The 13,759-nt window shown below is 39.8% G+C and overlaps 2 protein-coding genes across 2 annotated transcripts in view; one reads left to right on the forward strand and one right to left on the reverse strand.

The window, feature by feature from the left end:
* Window positions 1-13,759, reverse strand: part of POU6F2 (POU class 6 homeobox 2) — a 306,861-nt gene that overhangs the window by 178,172 nt on the left and 114,930 nt on the right. Inside the window, exons 3-4 of the mRNA XM_080611181.1 lie at window positions 2,076-2,167; window positions 954-1,182 (exon numbers count right to left, since the gene is read on the reverse strand). Coding sequence (XP_080467307.1) covers window positions 954-1,182; window positions 2,076-2,167 — 321 coding nt within the window. The remainder of the gene's footprint in view (window positions 1-953; window positions 1,183-2,075; window positions 2,168-13,759) is intronic.
* VPS41 (VPS41 subunit of HOPS complex) overlaps window positions 1-13,759 on the forward strand; it is a 411,778-nt gene that overhangs the window by 155,119 nt on the left and 242,900 nt on the right. The window lies entirely within an intron of this gene.

A 13,759-nucleotide genomic window follows, 5' to 3' on the forward strand; every position in this document is an offset into this window, starting at 1 on the left:
ACTGGTCAATCACTTCCTTACCGTCCTCTTCCATTAAAGCTGTGCTGTTCTATTGTAAGATACTGACTAATACTTACCTTACTACACTTCAGTTCAGTAGCAATTGCTTTCTGAGACGCAATCAACATAATTCAGAGTAGCAAATAAATACATCCAATCAACACAGTCCAGGTAGTAAATAAATACATCTATATTTTACCTCATATGTGTTTGGATTGAATATTGTTTCTAACAATGCTAGACACATTGAACAGCAGAGAATACTGGGGAAGAACAGCGATCTTGCAGAACTGCTTTTCAGTCTGATTTTCGACCACAGGGAGAATGCAGAGATATCTTAGGGTAGAACTGTTGCAAACATGGTATAGCTGAGACAATGGGGAGGGTACATACAGAGCTGAAATTTTTGCTTATGACTTTGGAGTCATATAACTCTCCCTCAACAGCTTGGATGGGGATGGCAGAATCTTATTGATAAAGCAGACGTCCCACAGCAAGACGTATATGTATCCAGAGCACTGATGGCACCTGAGAAAACACTGATTTCAAAATAAAAGGGGGGGGGGGGTAAGTGATTTTCATGCAATACTGTGGTTTTAGTTGCCCCTATTAATTTAGGTACCCTAATCAGCAGTGGTAAAACAGAGTCTTGTCTTCATGCTGTCATTTGAAATTTTAAAGTAAACTGTGAGTAGGGAACATTGATCACTGATGACAGAAAAGCCTAATGAATCATTCAAGCACTTTACTGATCCATGGAATCCAAGACCCAACCTCCAATCTTTGTTTATAAAAACGCAAACATCTCTCAAGTATTCAAAAATAATCCAAGTATAACTTTCAATACTCATCAAGAACAACATTTCATTGCAGAAAGAGATGGCTTGGTTTAAAAGACATGCTGTGAAACAAACAGCCAAAAGAACTTATTAGAAATGACAAACATGCCTTACCTTGTAGATTTTGCAAAGGCAAAGTCATGATGCCTCCTGCTGCAGCTGCTGCTACCAGCCCTTGGATATTGGTGAGATTTGCAGTAGGTAGAGTTAGGACGAGCCCTTGTTGGCCCCCCAGCTGCCCAGCCATGTTGAAAGGAATAAGGATCGGCTGATTCAGGGCTGGAGTGCCTCCTGGCATCACCCCCGCTACTGCTGAGGCTAACTGTTGAGCTGTCAGGAGTGGCTGTAACAAAACACACATAGCAAGCCTATTTTATTGTGCATAGCTTGGTATTACACACCTATAACTCTTCTGGCTTGGGATCATTTGGTGTTCCATTACAGATATACACTGCTTCCAGTATCTTAAGACACACACAGAAAGTTTTGACAAACCTGACAGGCTGAAGCTGTAAACCTTAGAGTCATGTAGCATGGGAGCAATCCTGGTTGAATCTGGACTGGTAAATTCATTACACATGCACTGAAGACAATTTATGAACACAAGAAAGCCTTACAAGTACCTAAATGCAAACATTTCCCAAATTTTCCCAACTGTATACTGATAGTAACAATTACCAGAAGCTACGTGGACCAAAGCTGTCCTGCAAAGTGGAAGACCATTGAGTATCCCTTTAGAGTATGGCTGAACTTGGATAAAATTGTGAAGTGATAAAGGAAATGTCTTGTGCCATACTATTATGCCCATGTTTTGCTGTAAAGAAAATAAATAGCTCGCATAAAAGATAATGAAATGCCTTTTTTACTGCAGCAGCTGTGTGTGACAGGCAGAACTGTCAGAGCCAATAGGTTGCATTAAAATTGCACAAGCTTTTTAATGTTAAATTATGACGTATTTAAAAAATAACTTATATAGCAAATTGAAACAATTTAACCTCCTAAATATAAAAAACTGCTTAAGTTTTATTTTGGAAAAAGGTACAAAAAGCTGATCTCTCCAAACAAGTAACTTCAAAAATACAGATGATACATACATGCTCCCTTTTTGTAACACTAAATGAATCCAAACAGAAACACCTTTCCTCCACTACACAGATCAAAGATGACCAATTGCAGTTATTTACTTTTCATCATTAGTAAATGATGTCTCGATTAGTTGACAGGAAAAATACTGACCTGAGGTGCAACAGGGAATGCAGGATGGGACTGACTGGGTTGGTGCTGGTCTGCTGGGCTCGTGTCAGGCAGCACTGTGTTTCCTCTGGCCTCTGAAATCCAAAGAGCAGATTGACTTTAATATCAAGCCTGGGGACTGCCACATTACCTTCTACTCTGATGTCACATAACATCAAGATGAAAATGATATGTTAAAGTGCTTTATCAATAACTCAAGCACTCAAATCACTTATCAGCTGCATAAATTATGCTAACATTCATTCAGACCAGCCAACTCATTCAAGGAGCTACAAAAATCTGACAGCAGTGAAACTGAAGCTATCATCAACCCAGCTAATGTGGGTTGCATTATGCATCAATTTACATACAGTACATGAGCACTCTGCGCGTGTGGGAACTGCATTTTTAACGCTTAGGTGAGCATCAGCCATTCTAATTTCTGAAAGCAAAAATTATCTGGAAAAACAATCAAGTCACATCTACTTTGTATCTTAATAAAGTCTCTTCTTTTGTCAGTTACTGAGGCAGCAAAGGCTGTACAAAGTGCATTAAAAAGGCACTATGAAAACTGAAACCAGGTACGCTTCCAAATGACAGCTTGTTTGTTAAATTGCATGTGGGGGGCGAGCAAAACTCTGTGAAACCAAGGATTTCCAGCATTTACTGAGGTGATCAATATCCAGCAATCGAACTATATGCTGGGCACTAATGACTTGCTAAGCACAGAACACAGTCCAGCCCTACCAGATTTTGCTGAAGTCCGCAATACGGATTTGGAAAGAAAAAAGAGAAGGAAAAAGAGAAAGGAAAAGGTCCTATAGGTTGTAAGAAAGCGCCAAGATGCTTTCAAAACCACGTCCCAATCCCCCATTTCCTCCGGGTGAAGGACTCGCATCGATTCACAAGTTTTTCAGGCACGATCAGGCCCACATTTATCTTTGAAGCTGGAAGAATGACAGCAAGTATCAAAAGAAGCTGCAAGGGTACTGTGGTCTCTTGAAAAGAAAACCCTGGCAATGGCATCAGGTTTCCTGGTTGGTACGATAGCTCCTGTTTTGTTAGTGGTTTCTGATGAGCGGTTGAAATTCTGTTTTAAGTAAACCCTAATGAGATGTTCTTTTCCAATGTTTATCCTATGAAAAGCAAGTGAAAGGTAATTCAGACCCAGTTTATTGGCATATTCTGGCGCGGTAAGGAAAAAGGATATGATTCTGTCATACTTATAAATTTTAAAGAGGGTATTATCAGCCCATTTAAAACAAATTCTTCTAGATATTCTCCAAGGGGACAGACTTATAAATAATGGAAATGTGGAAAAAAAAACCCACCAAAAAACCTTCAGCACATTAAGGTACAAATAAAATTGACTGCTACATATTATTCAATTGACTTCTACTCTACACCAAGGTGTCAATCATAACAGCATTTTAAAATAGGATTAAACAATAAATGTGCAGAGTTGTTATGCAGAAACCTGAAAATCTGATTAATTTGTAATATTTCTGTGTGCTCTCAAAAAGCCAGAAATGGACATTGCTTTGGGAATAATTACAAAGAGTCCATTGAAATACTTGATTTGGAACTAATAAAAACATACAGACTTGCTGACATTTTATAAAGTGAATTCTATAAAAATACGTTTGGCATTTTAATGACCACTGCCCTTTAATAATGATAAGCTGACCCACCATAATTGGTGAGGACTCCAACAATTGCCTAATAATGTGCAAAAAGAGACCAGTCATTTACTTTTTACTGTGCAATTTACTCATCCGGGTTACTTGAAAAGAAAGAAATGTAGCTAGATGCATAAGAGTCAGTGAAAACTGTTTCTTTCAAACACATGACAACTCTTGTGCTGCTGCCATCCCTAAGACCAAAGAGAGGTTTGCTTCAGTATGGGTTCCTCCTACACAGAATACAGCACTATGTTACTAAACACAATTTTACCTTTGGTAATTTCCACACATTTTTACGGGGTTTTTTAATCTCCTCTGTATGTGTCAAGTGATATTAGATCAAAGGCTCAATACCAATGAATACATCATTACTCCCTTAAGATCAAATCTTCTAAGTCAGTTTTATTTATGCAATTTTAAGGGCTGAAAATTTTGTCTTTGTGTGTGATTTAATTCATATTAAAACAAGCTGTTGATAATCTGCCACATCATTAAATCGTCCTATGAAAGCTTTGGGAGAAGAACGAAACTGGACTCAAATATTCAACGGAATTAGATTTAATTGCAATTACCACAGCTCGAGCTTTCAGAAAATAAATAAGTTCTGAAGAAAGAGGCCTTTAATATTTATTTTTGCATGGTGCAGCTATCCTAAGAACCACAGTTTTCTGTTATCTGTACCCTAAGGATTTTACAGTGTTTCATCTCATAACCTGTATGTAGTACAAGGACCATAAAGCCAAAGTTAATTACGCTGCTTTCCTTTTGCATTGCACTAATTGGAACTACTTAGGATTACATTCCTTGCATACGGTCACTCATCGCAGATGATGCACCTTTTTATTCAAGTGTTTGAATCCCCTGCCTGCTGCTCCTAGCTCACTTCCCACATGATGCAGACAAAACAGCACATGCTTTTACGTGCGTGAGTGTGGTCTCACATGGCACCCTGTACGAAATTATGCATGCCTATTCTCAGACTGAGATTCTCACCTTTCCTCTCATGCCCCTGCTAATCCACCTGCTATAACAGCTACTCAAGAGCCAAGACTTTCTTCAAAGCACACAGGAAACCCTGCCTGCTGGGCTGGTGGTAAGTACAGCAAAGCCAGGATTTCAGAGTTAAGTTCTGTTGCCTCACACACACTGAGAGCATTTGTTCCTCACTGTACACTATCTTCGGTGGGACACACGGGTCAAAGTTCCCAGGAAGGCAAAGCAGAGCACAAAACACTGGTAGAAGGCTACTTTTCCTTATAATGTTGACCATGTGGATTCCTGATTTCAGAGGATCTGAGGAATCGGGAGAGCTGTGTCACAGCTACTATTTCTGATTCACAGATTCATTGCTATAATTTGGAAAAATACCTTCCGTAAGACCATTCTCCTAACCTGGCAGTGCACAATCCCCTGTGTTGTTTTTCGTCTCTGTTTTACCACCTTTGTTTGGGAGTTCATTAGTTCCAGATGCTGGAATGACCTCTGTAGGTAAATTATTCCCCTGTCCACATTCCAGTCCTCACTAATAAAAACAGCCTGTCAAAATCTAGCCTAGATTTTCCACTTCTCCAGATGCAGGCTATTACCTCCTGTTAGCCTACCTTCTGATGCTGCTCAGCTTCCTATCAGTGAGGGATATGGCAGCAAGGAACCAGGACTCAAAGCAGTCCCTATGGAGCTGGGAAGTGAGCATCAGCACCTGCTCTGTTCTCAACTATGTTTTGGAGAGTTTCTGCTCTCCTCACAGCTCCAACTGCTGGTGCACAAGGGACAGGGAGAAGACAGTAACAGGGCACCTACCCTGGAAAGAGAAGTAATTCTCCTTAACACCATTTGCCTAGGCAGGGAGCTAAGACTTCTCATAGGCTGCCACAGCAGTGCTCAGTTGTAAGTCTATGAGTCTGCTCAGTGATACCATATGAACAGGCAGGAGTGCTATTGCCACGGTATGGCCATGACTGTAGACAAGGCTTTAATATTTAATAAGCAGTATTCATCATACGTGATTCATCATAAATTAATTATAAATTATATAATACATACACTCACCTCTCATCCCACCAAGGGGCTGGAAGGGCATGACACAATAAAAAATTGAAGTGCACTGTAAACATTGTAAAATAACCCTCTTGAAATAAAATACTATTTAAAATAAAGCCAAGTGAAAAAAAAGCAAACTTCTTCTCCCCTTATCAAAAAGAAAAAATATCCCCCAAACCAAGCAAAAAACCTTGTTGAACAATACCTGGTTTAAAAATAAGAAACCACAAGAGAAACATCAGGTGGAAAAAAAATTCCACATCCCAAGGCCTCCGAGCCTCATACAAAATTACAGCTGTAAACGCACTGGTTATAAACCGGCTTTCCACAGTTTGCTTCCTTTTGTTTCTTACACATCTCCAGCAACACAACAGGTAATTCAGTTCTAAAGTCTTCATTTCCCAGTGCCTCACAAAGGAGGGAATGCTCTAATCCCCACTTTACAACTAACGAACAGAGGGACTCAGATCTGGATTCTCAAACCAGCACCATTTAGGCACCTAGGTCTCTTCAGCTGTAGATACACTGGGCTGCAGTTTTACATGGGTCAGAATACAGAACTGTGACTCCTTGGGTAGCTGCTCCAGAACACAGAACTGTGACTCCTTGGGTAGCTGCTCCAGGGCTACTAGCAGCTCTGGCAAGGTGAGCCTGCATGTGCTCCCCAGCACCCTGTGCTCAGATGCACTTCCCATCCCCACGGTCTTTGTCTCTCCTGGTGTCTGATGCTCACAGGGAACCTGCAGCTGACTGGCAAGTGTGACCATACTAAAGAGCAATGCAGAATATACGATGGAGTGTGCTAAACATGTACATCCACCTCTGTCCTGGACCTCCTGGTTCATCCGCAGATGTGTGCGTGTGCCTGCTCAAAGGCATGATGCATAGTGCCATCTCTTCTCAAACTGTACACCAAAGCTCTCTCAAAGCTCAAACCACAGCACAGGATGAGCCTCAGCTGATGATCTAGACATAAATAAATTCCTCATTATCCTCAAGAATGAATTCAATGTGTCTCACATTTGTATCAGAACCAGGGAGATGCTGGGCTACTACTCTTCAGTATTCAGTGCTTTGAAAAACAAGCAAGATCAAATTTAATAATACTAGATTTTCAGTAATCAAAAGGATACATAAATCTTTCTGAGATACCCATTTTAAGCAAATATTTCAAATGAATCAACATTAGTAAAAGAACACAGCATTTCAAGCAACAGTTCATATTAAAATCCTTAGACACAGCTCCACAATGTGACATTAAATTACTTGTATTTATCTCTCAGTAACTGTAACAATAAGAAATCAAGAGCAGACTTTTCTCTTACTCACTGAATCAACTCACATTAAAGATAGACCTTTAGGAATGAAATCATTAAAGTGAAAATACTGCCTGTGAGAAAAAAAAAAAGTCTTACATTTTTAAAACTAATAAACTCCCACTCTGAGCATGTAATAGAGCTGCATTTAGATCGTAAGTCATATTATGAGGAGGAAAAAAAGATAACTTTTTAAAAAGAAATTAAACAGACTGACTGATAATATTCAAATTATCGGGTATGGTGTGTGAAAGGCCATCATCTCTGATTAAAGTAACTCAGCTCTTCATTAAACAAACCCTTAATTGTCAGCAATTATACTACGAGCAATCTTGCTGAACAGAATAGCTGAAAGAAAAAGATGCGGCTGATAATGAAAAAATGTGACATTCACTCCAAACAATCCTCATTCTGTCACAGAGCACCATATTGCAGCTCTTAATTCACTACTTTCATTATCCTGCTGCCTAGGATGTTGGACATTTAGGTGGGAAGCCCTTCCATACCACCTCATCAAACCTTATCAAACAGATTGCTACACAGAAATTCACAAACACACCTACATTTTAGAATACTTGTGGGAGAGAAAATTGAGATTTTATGCTGAATCTGGTTACATTGTATTATCCTACGGTTATCAGAGGGGATATTCCTGGGACCTCAGCAAAGAGAATCAAGCTCAGAAATTAAATGTGTAACGAATTGCCTGCTGAAAGGTATGAATTTAAGCTTGGACTGCTCATATTTCATGTGAGTAGTCAGATAGTTGTCTTCTTCCAATCCATGACCAGGAGGTGGCATAAAATTCACTTACCTGGATTGTACAAAACTTCTCTAAGTATCAGGTTATCCCACAGACCATTAAGCAATTCGCCTTTCCCTGCTGACGTCTACTTCAGATTCTAAGCTTTTATTTTTAAGCAGCAATTTCAGCCTCACAAAGCAAACCAGAGAGACGGATGTGTGCAGAATTACCACGGGCACCTGTTAACTCTGAAACCTAACAATGTTGCAACAACAACATTGCAGTCGATATCATCATTTTACTGTCCTATCATTTTAGCACAACATGGAAGTACTGCACTTATCTTTTACAATGTTAGACTGTCTCAACTTACACAACTGTCACTCTTCATTTTCCCATACCTATGTACAAAAACCTTCTAGTTTACCTTTGAAAATATTTGTGGTGTGATAAGAAAATGCTGCATCGATCTGCCGTATTGACGTATGTGTCAATGCAATATCCTGTGCAGAAAAGCTAAACATCCTGCATGCAAAATGGATTGAATTAGACAGCAGAATGAACAGAGCAGATTTGCTTTACTGACTGGATCATTCAGTACTGAAGTAAGTAAAACCCCACAGTTAGATACTAATATGAAACTGTCACACAGTTGCTACTGCAAAGCTACCAAAATCACTGCAGAGCTCACAGTCATTCTACCAGTAGAGCACAAAATCTCTCCTTTGCCTGGTCCCTGGGGATATTTGCTCCCGAAGGATCTTCTCCTGCAAGACATGTAAGGAATCACTGTCTTCACTACCCATATGCACAAACTGGCTTGCATTTATGTACTTGCATCTTTCTGGATCAGGACTGATAATGTTAAAACTCTATGACTGTTTATCATGAAAATCAGGTGACTAAAGTGATTCAGGTTACAGAGCCTTTCTCCTGGTCAACCACCAGTTATATTTACCACCAAACAAAAGAACTACCATACCAAGGCACAAAAATCACAGATAACACAAACCCCAGCTCTCCCAACTGCCTCCAATAGTCTTCTTTCCCATGTTTTATTTTTGCTTCTCTTTCATTGCCTTATTTTTCTTCTTTCTCTTCACCCCAACTGAAATAATTTTCTTATTGGTGCCCATATGACTATTCTTCCACTTCAGATACTTCATGTGAGAAAAGAAGCATCACTACTACAGGAAAAGTGAAGGGATATAATTGCAAAAGTATGTTCTTTTATTCAAAATAGACTCATTCTACTTTTCTTCACCCCCTAAGTACAGTGCATAAAAATCCCTTGTTAATGGTACATACATTTTTTATGAATTGGACCCTTCATATTGAGAGTTCTAGTTTCTTTTCTACTGTATGCATTAGCACAAATATAATCACATTAAGGTCACAAAGACCCTATCAGTTTTTCTTGAATTCATACAACATTTCATACTCACTGTTTGCTGTTAGCGCTGGTGAATGCAATGATGATAAAGGTTACTTACCAGAAGATGGACAGTTGAATGCATTATTATTTCATGTTGGGCAGCTGATCCCTAGCTAAGAAGGGCAGGAGGCTGCTCTAAATTAAACTTTGCTTTCTTTCCATCCCTGGAAGCTTACTAAATGCCAAAGAGTGAGCATATTAAAGAACATCTATTTTGGAACAACTGCTAAGTTTTCCATCTTTATAGCTAACTAAGATTTCTTCTGGTTTTACAGCATTTTTCTCTGCATGTGCTTTTATTCCTAACAGGGTAGACGGCAAGCTTTCCACCAAAAGCCCAACTCCTAACACTCAACCTCTCTACCTGACTCCTGTACCCTCCCCAAATTAAGGTAGCCTATAATGACATCTGATAATGAGACACAATTGCTGTTAGCCTTGGGAACCTTGCACAATTTACATGTTGTGGGCTCTGCTGCTGGAACTGCAGACTACTGAAAGCCAGGCAATACATGTGGACAGCTTCTGGTGCACCATAATTCAGGCTTCTGGGTGGAAGTAAAGGGTAGCATGTCTGACATATTTTGCTTTTTACAAGTTACATTGATAGACGTATTTACAAAGGATAGGGCACAGGTAGGTGGCTGATGACAGAAATTGAACTCGCAGCTTTAGTACCTTCTAGGGACTGGAAAGAAAAAGCTGTAAGGTGGGGAGTGGCTGAACTTAGTGTGCGACCAGTCCTATAAGAGCCTGTTTAGGGATTCAAATCACCTGGTTCAGTGAGTGGGAAATATCCAGCTAAGGGAGAAAGCATTTTATCAAACCCAGTAAAAGCCCCATATACTTAGATCTTCAGCAGAGCCAGCATTCAGCAAAATGCACCCCACAAGATATGTAAACACCTACTGGAGGATCCTGACCAGCAAGTATGGTCAAGCAACAGTGGTTTATCACTCTTGCTACTGAGTTCACTGTCTGGTTTCATCCCTGTGGTGCCTTTAACAATTTCACAGTCTCTGCTGTGGTCTTTACGCAGCCCTGTGGGGCAGCTCCATAAAGTGTCTCATTACAGATTGTTCAGTGGTTCAGGCTTTATTGAGACTCCTGAAAGAGCCATCCCACAGAGCAGCATACTGTAGGAGTCCAGGCAAAATATCCAGGAGGAAACCTTAACAGCGGCAGCAACTCTGTATGCAGGAGGCCACACTCCTAGATCAGACTAAATCACAAAACTGCTAAGTCTACATTATAAACTTATTTAGCTGCACATGTACCTTCAGAAATACCTAGCTACAAAAATTCAACAGCCCTCCCCCTTCACAAGCAGCCTGTGCTGTTTGATACCTGCAGCAAGTTCTCATGATGTGCTCAGCAGGGTGAGCCATTATCTCAAATGAAAGTGTTGGTTGGAAGCTGCAGAAACTCATACTATGCATGCCTCCAGATCTTGAAAATCCTGAACTGCATTAACTTCTGTCTCTTTATTATTGATTGAAATCAAATGTGGTGACTATTTACAAGGAGCTTTTGCTAGGAGTTCCCAAACACTTTAAATTTATCTGTTTTTAAAGAGCATTCAGCGTGCTCACCAGGTCTTGCAAGCTATGTCAAGCCTGACCATCCCCAAACCAAGTTTAAAACACATCACAAGGGCTTTTGGTGTCCCACTCCTTCTCCCTCCAGACCCACACTTCCATTTACTCCCTCCCCTGTAGACAAAAAGCTAAAAATATAAAAAAGACCTAAAGAACTAGTAGTCAGCACTACCATCCTGCCTGCCTCCCAAATTTGAGCAGCTATTTGACAGATAATGAAAACACTCCGCAGCAACCACTAAGATGGTCTTTTGCAAAATAAAAATACCCTAAAACAGATCTGTGGGGAAATGACCAAGTGGTTTACAAACATTTGGATACTGTTGCCTGGGGCCCCCAACACAACTGCTTGAGCAAGTCCTGAGGAGGGCCATGAAGATGCTCCAAGGGCTGCAGCAGCTCTGCTGTGGAGACAGGCTGAGAGAGCTGGGCTGGTTCAGCCTGGAAAAGAAAAGGCTCCTTAAGGGGAGACCTTAGAGAAGCTCCAGTGCCTAAGGGGGCTACAGGAAACCTGGAGAGCGGCTTTGGACAAGGGCCTGTAGGGACAGGACAAGGGGAATGGCTTTAACCTGACAGAGGGGAGATGGAGATTAGACATTAGGAAGCAATTCTTCTCTGTGAGGGTGCTGAGGCGCTGGCACAGGGTGCCCAGAGAAGCTGTGCCTGCCTCATCCCTCGCAGTGTTCGAGGCCGGGTTGGACGGTGCTTGGAGCAACGTCCTCTAGTGCAAGGTGGGGTTGGAACTGGATTAGCTTTAAGGTCCCTCCCAACCCAAACCATTCTGGGATTCCACGAATATGTTGATCTTGCCTTTATGCGAGTCAAACTCACATCAGATTGCACATGCGTTGGATTAGTTCTCTAGGAAAGGTTTAGGAATACAGCACAGGTTAAAAGAGCTCTACATGTAGCAGGCACATATCCCAGCACAGTCATACTGCATGAAAGATCCAGTCAGTAATGCCTTGTCATGTCAAGACCTCTTTGCAACAACATGCCACGCAGGAAGGAAAAAAGTAAAAAGAAGCCACACTAAGATTTTGGCACTTTTTTGGCCATGCCAAAAATAAAATCACTAAAAAAATAAATAAAATCACAAAATAAAACCACTATTTTGGCCTTGCCAAAATACCAAGTGCCAGGCAACTTGCTTGAAAGAGTGAGAGAGGGCACTGTGATACACCCTAACAGGATTAAATCATACAGGATACACAAACTGTTTCTAGCCATGAGAATGCTTGTGTTCATATATACGTATGCCTCTATATATAGATACATATTTTAAAACAAATTACTTTCCTACATGCTTTTCATTTTTATATTATTGTTCTGCTTATTTTTTCAGCATTACAGGAACTGAAAAATATCTACTGGTAAAAGATGCTATTAATTTAAGTGCATTCATAGTGTGTTATGTCACTAATAGACTTAGGTAACATTATTCTTTTATCCTTTTTACAAAGCATTATTTTATTGTCCTCTCATTTCTAAGATTTTACTTCCACTTAAAGTCAAGTAGAGTGAGGGCTTTGCAGAATTCTATTATATTATTGTCTTGTCATTATTCTAACTCCATTACACAACAACGCAGAACCAGCATCAGCTTCCATTTGTCATAGTATTTATTTTGAGGATTATGTCAGATCTCAGACTATGTGTACGTGCCTACTAAACATAATTTGGAGCTGGGCAAAAAGTAATCACTGATTCCTTCTAAAAATGGTTTTGAAGAAAAGATTTTTTAACTATTATGTGTTTTGGGACAAGCTTTGCCACCTGATTTCAACTTCTTTGTCCATACTTCCCAGTCTTTGCCTTCTTAATATTTTCTTTTAGCCTCCTAGCTTTGAGAATACACAAAACTGGCAAAACACGGCCAGTTTTGGCTTCAAATAGCCAACACTTCCAACAACTGTTCCTTACGGCTGCCATAAAGAAAAGAAAGGTCTGGTGCTAATCTGGCAAAAGCAAGATTTAGGCTTAATGCCCAACTATCACAGAATTCCTGTGAGACCTTCACCAGCTCTTTTCATCTCACACAGAGTAAAGTTGTCATAACAATCAGTCATTCCAGTAACTGTCACCCAGATTCTTCCCTTAGTTATTCTGTAAGGCCCGTTGATTATATACGTGTTAACACACTAAGCAGATTTCACTCAGCAAGAGATGTCTGGGTTCAAAACTCAATTTAGATCAAAAACACACTAAAAAAAACCTCAAACAACAAAATAATTATACTTAAGCATCTTCTCTGTTAAAATGATTTTTAAAGAGCTTCCAAGGAAAATCCAGCCCTTTGCCATAATATGTATAATCGACATTCATAAGGCAGCTGCATACAGAAATCAGGAAGGACTAGGTTTTATTTGAGCCACAGGCACATCACTTGCATGTGTTACTGTACTCTGCACATGCATTGCTATGATAGCATTGGTTTTACATAATGTTATTCTAATGACTTTCCTTCAAAGAGCATTTGTGGATACCACAACTCCCTAAATGGTAACAATGGATAAATGTCAGCTTGAGTAATGCAGGTCTGTATTATTTATGAAGCTGCAATTCTCCTGTAAATAACCCAGTTGTTAAAATAATATGTATCTATGTAATTGAGTCTTCTGTATACAAATAAATAAGGCTTTATTGCAATGTCAGAAGTTAACAGACGAGTCAATAAAATCAATAACTCACTTTTTCTTGCTTATATATCTAACTTTTCTCCACCTTTCCTATGTCCTCTGTTTGTTCTGGTTACATATTAAGACTCTGAAGGATGTATAGCTCTTGTGATATTGTTTAGTAAATGGTGGTCTGAAGAAAAGTTTGAAGAAACACCACCTCAGCAATTTAATACTCTGCCTATTTATTGTG

Source organism: Psittacula echo (assembly GCF_963264785.1).
Source record: "Psittacula echo genome assembly, chromosome: 2".
NCBI classification, from domain to species: Eukaryota; Metazoa; Chordata; class Aves; order Psittaciformes; family Psittacidae; genus Psittacula; species Psittacula echo.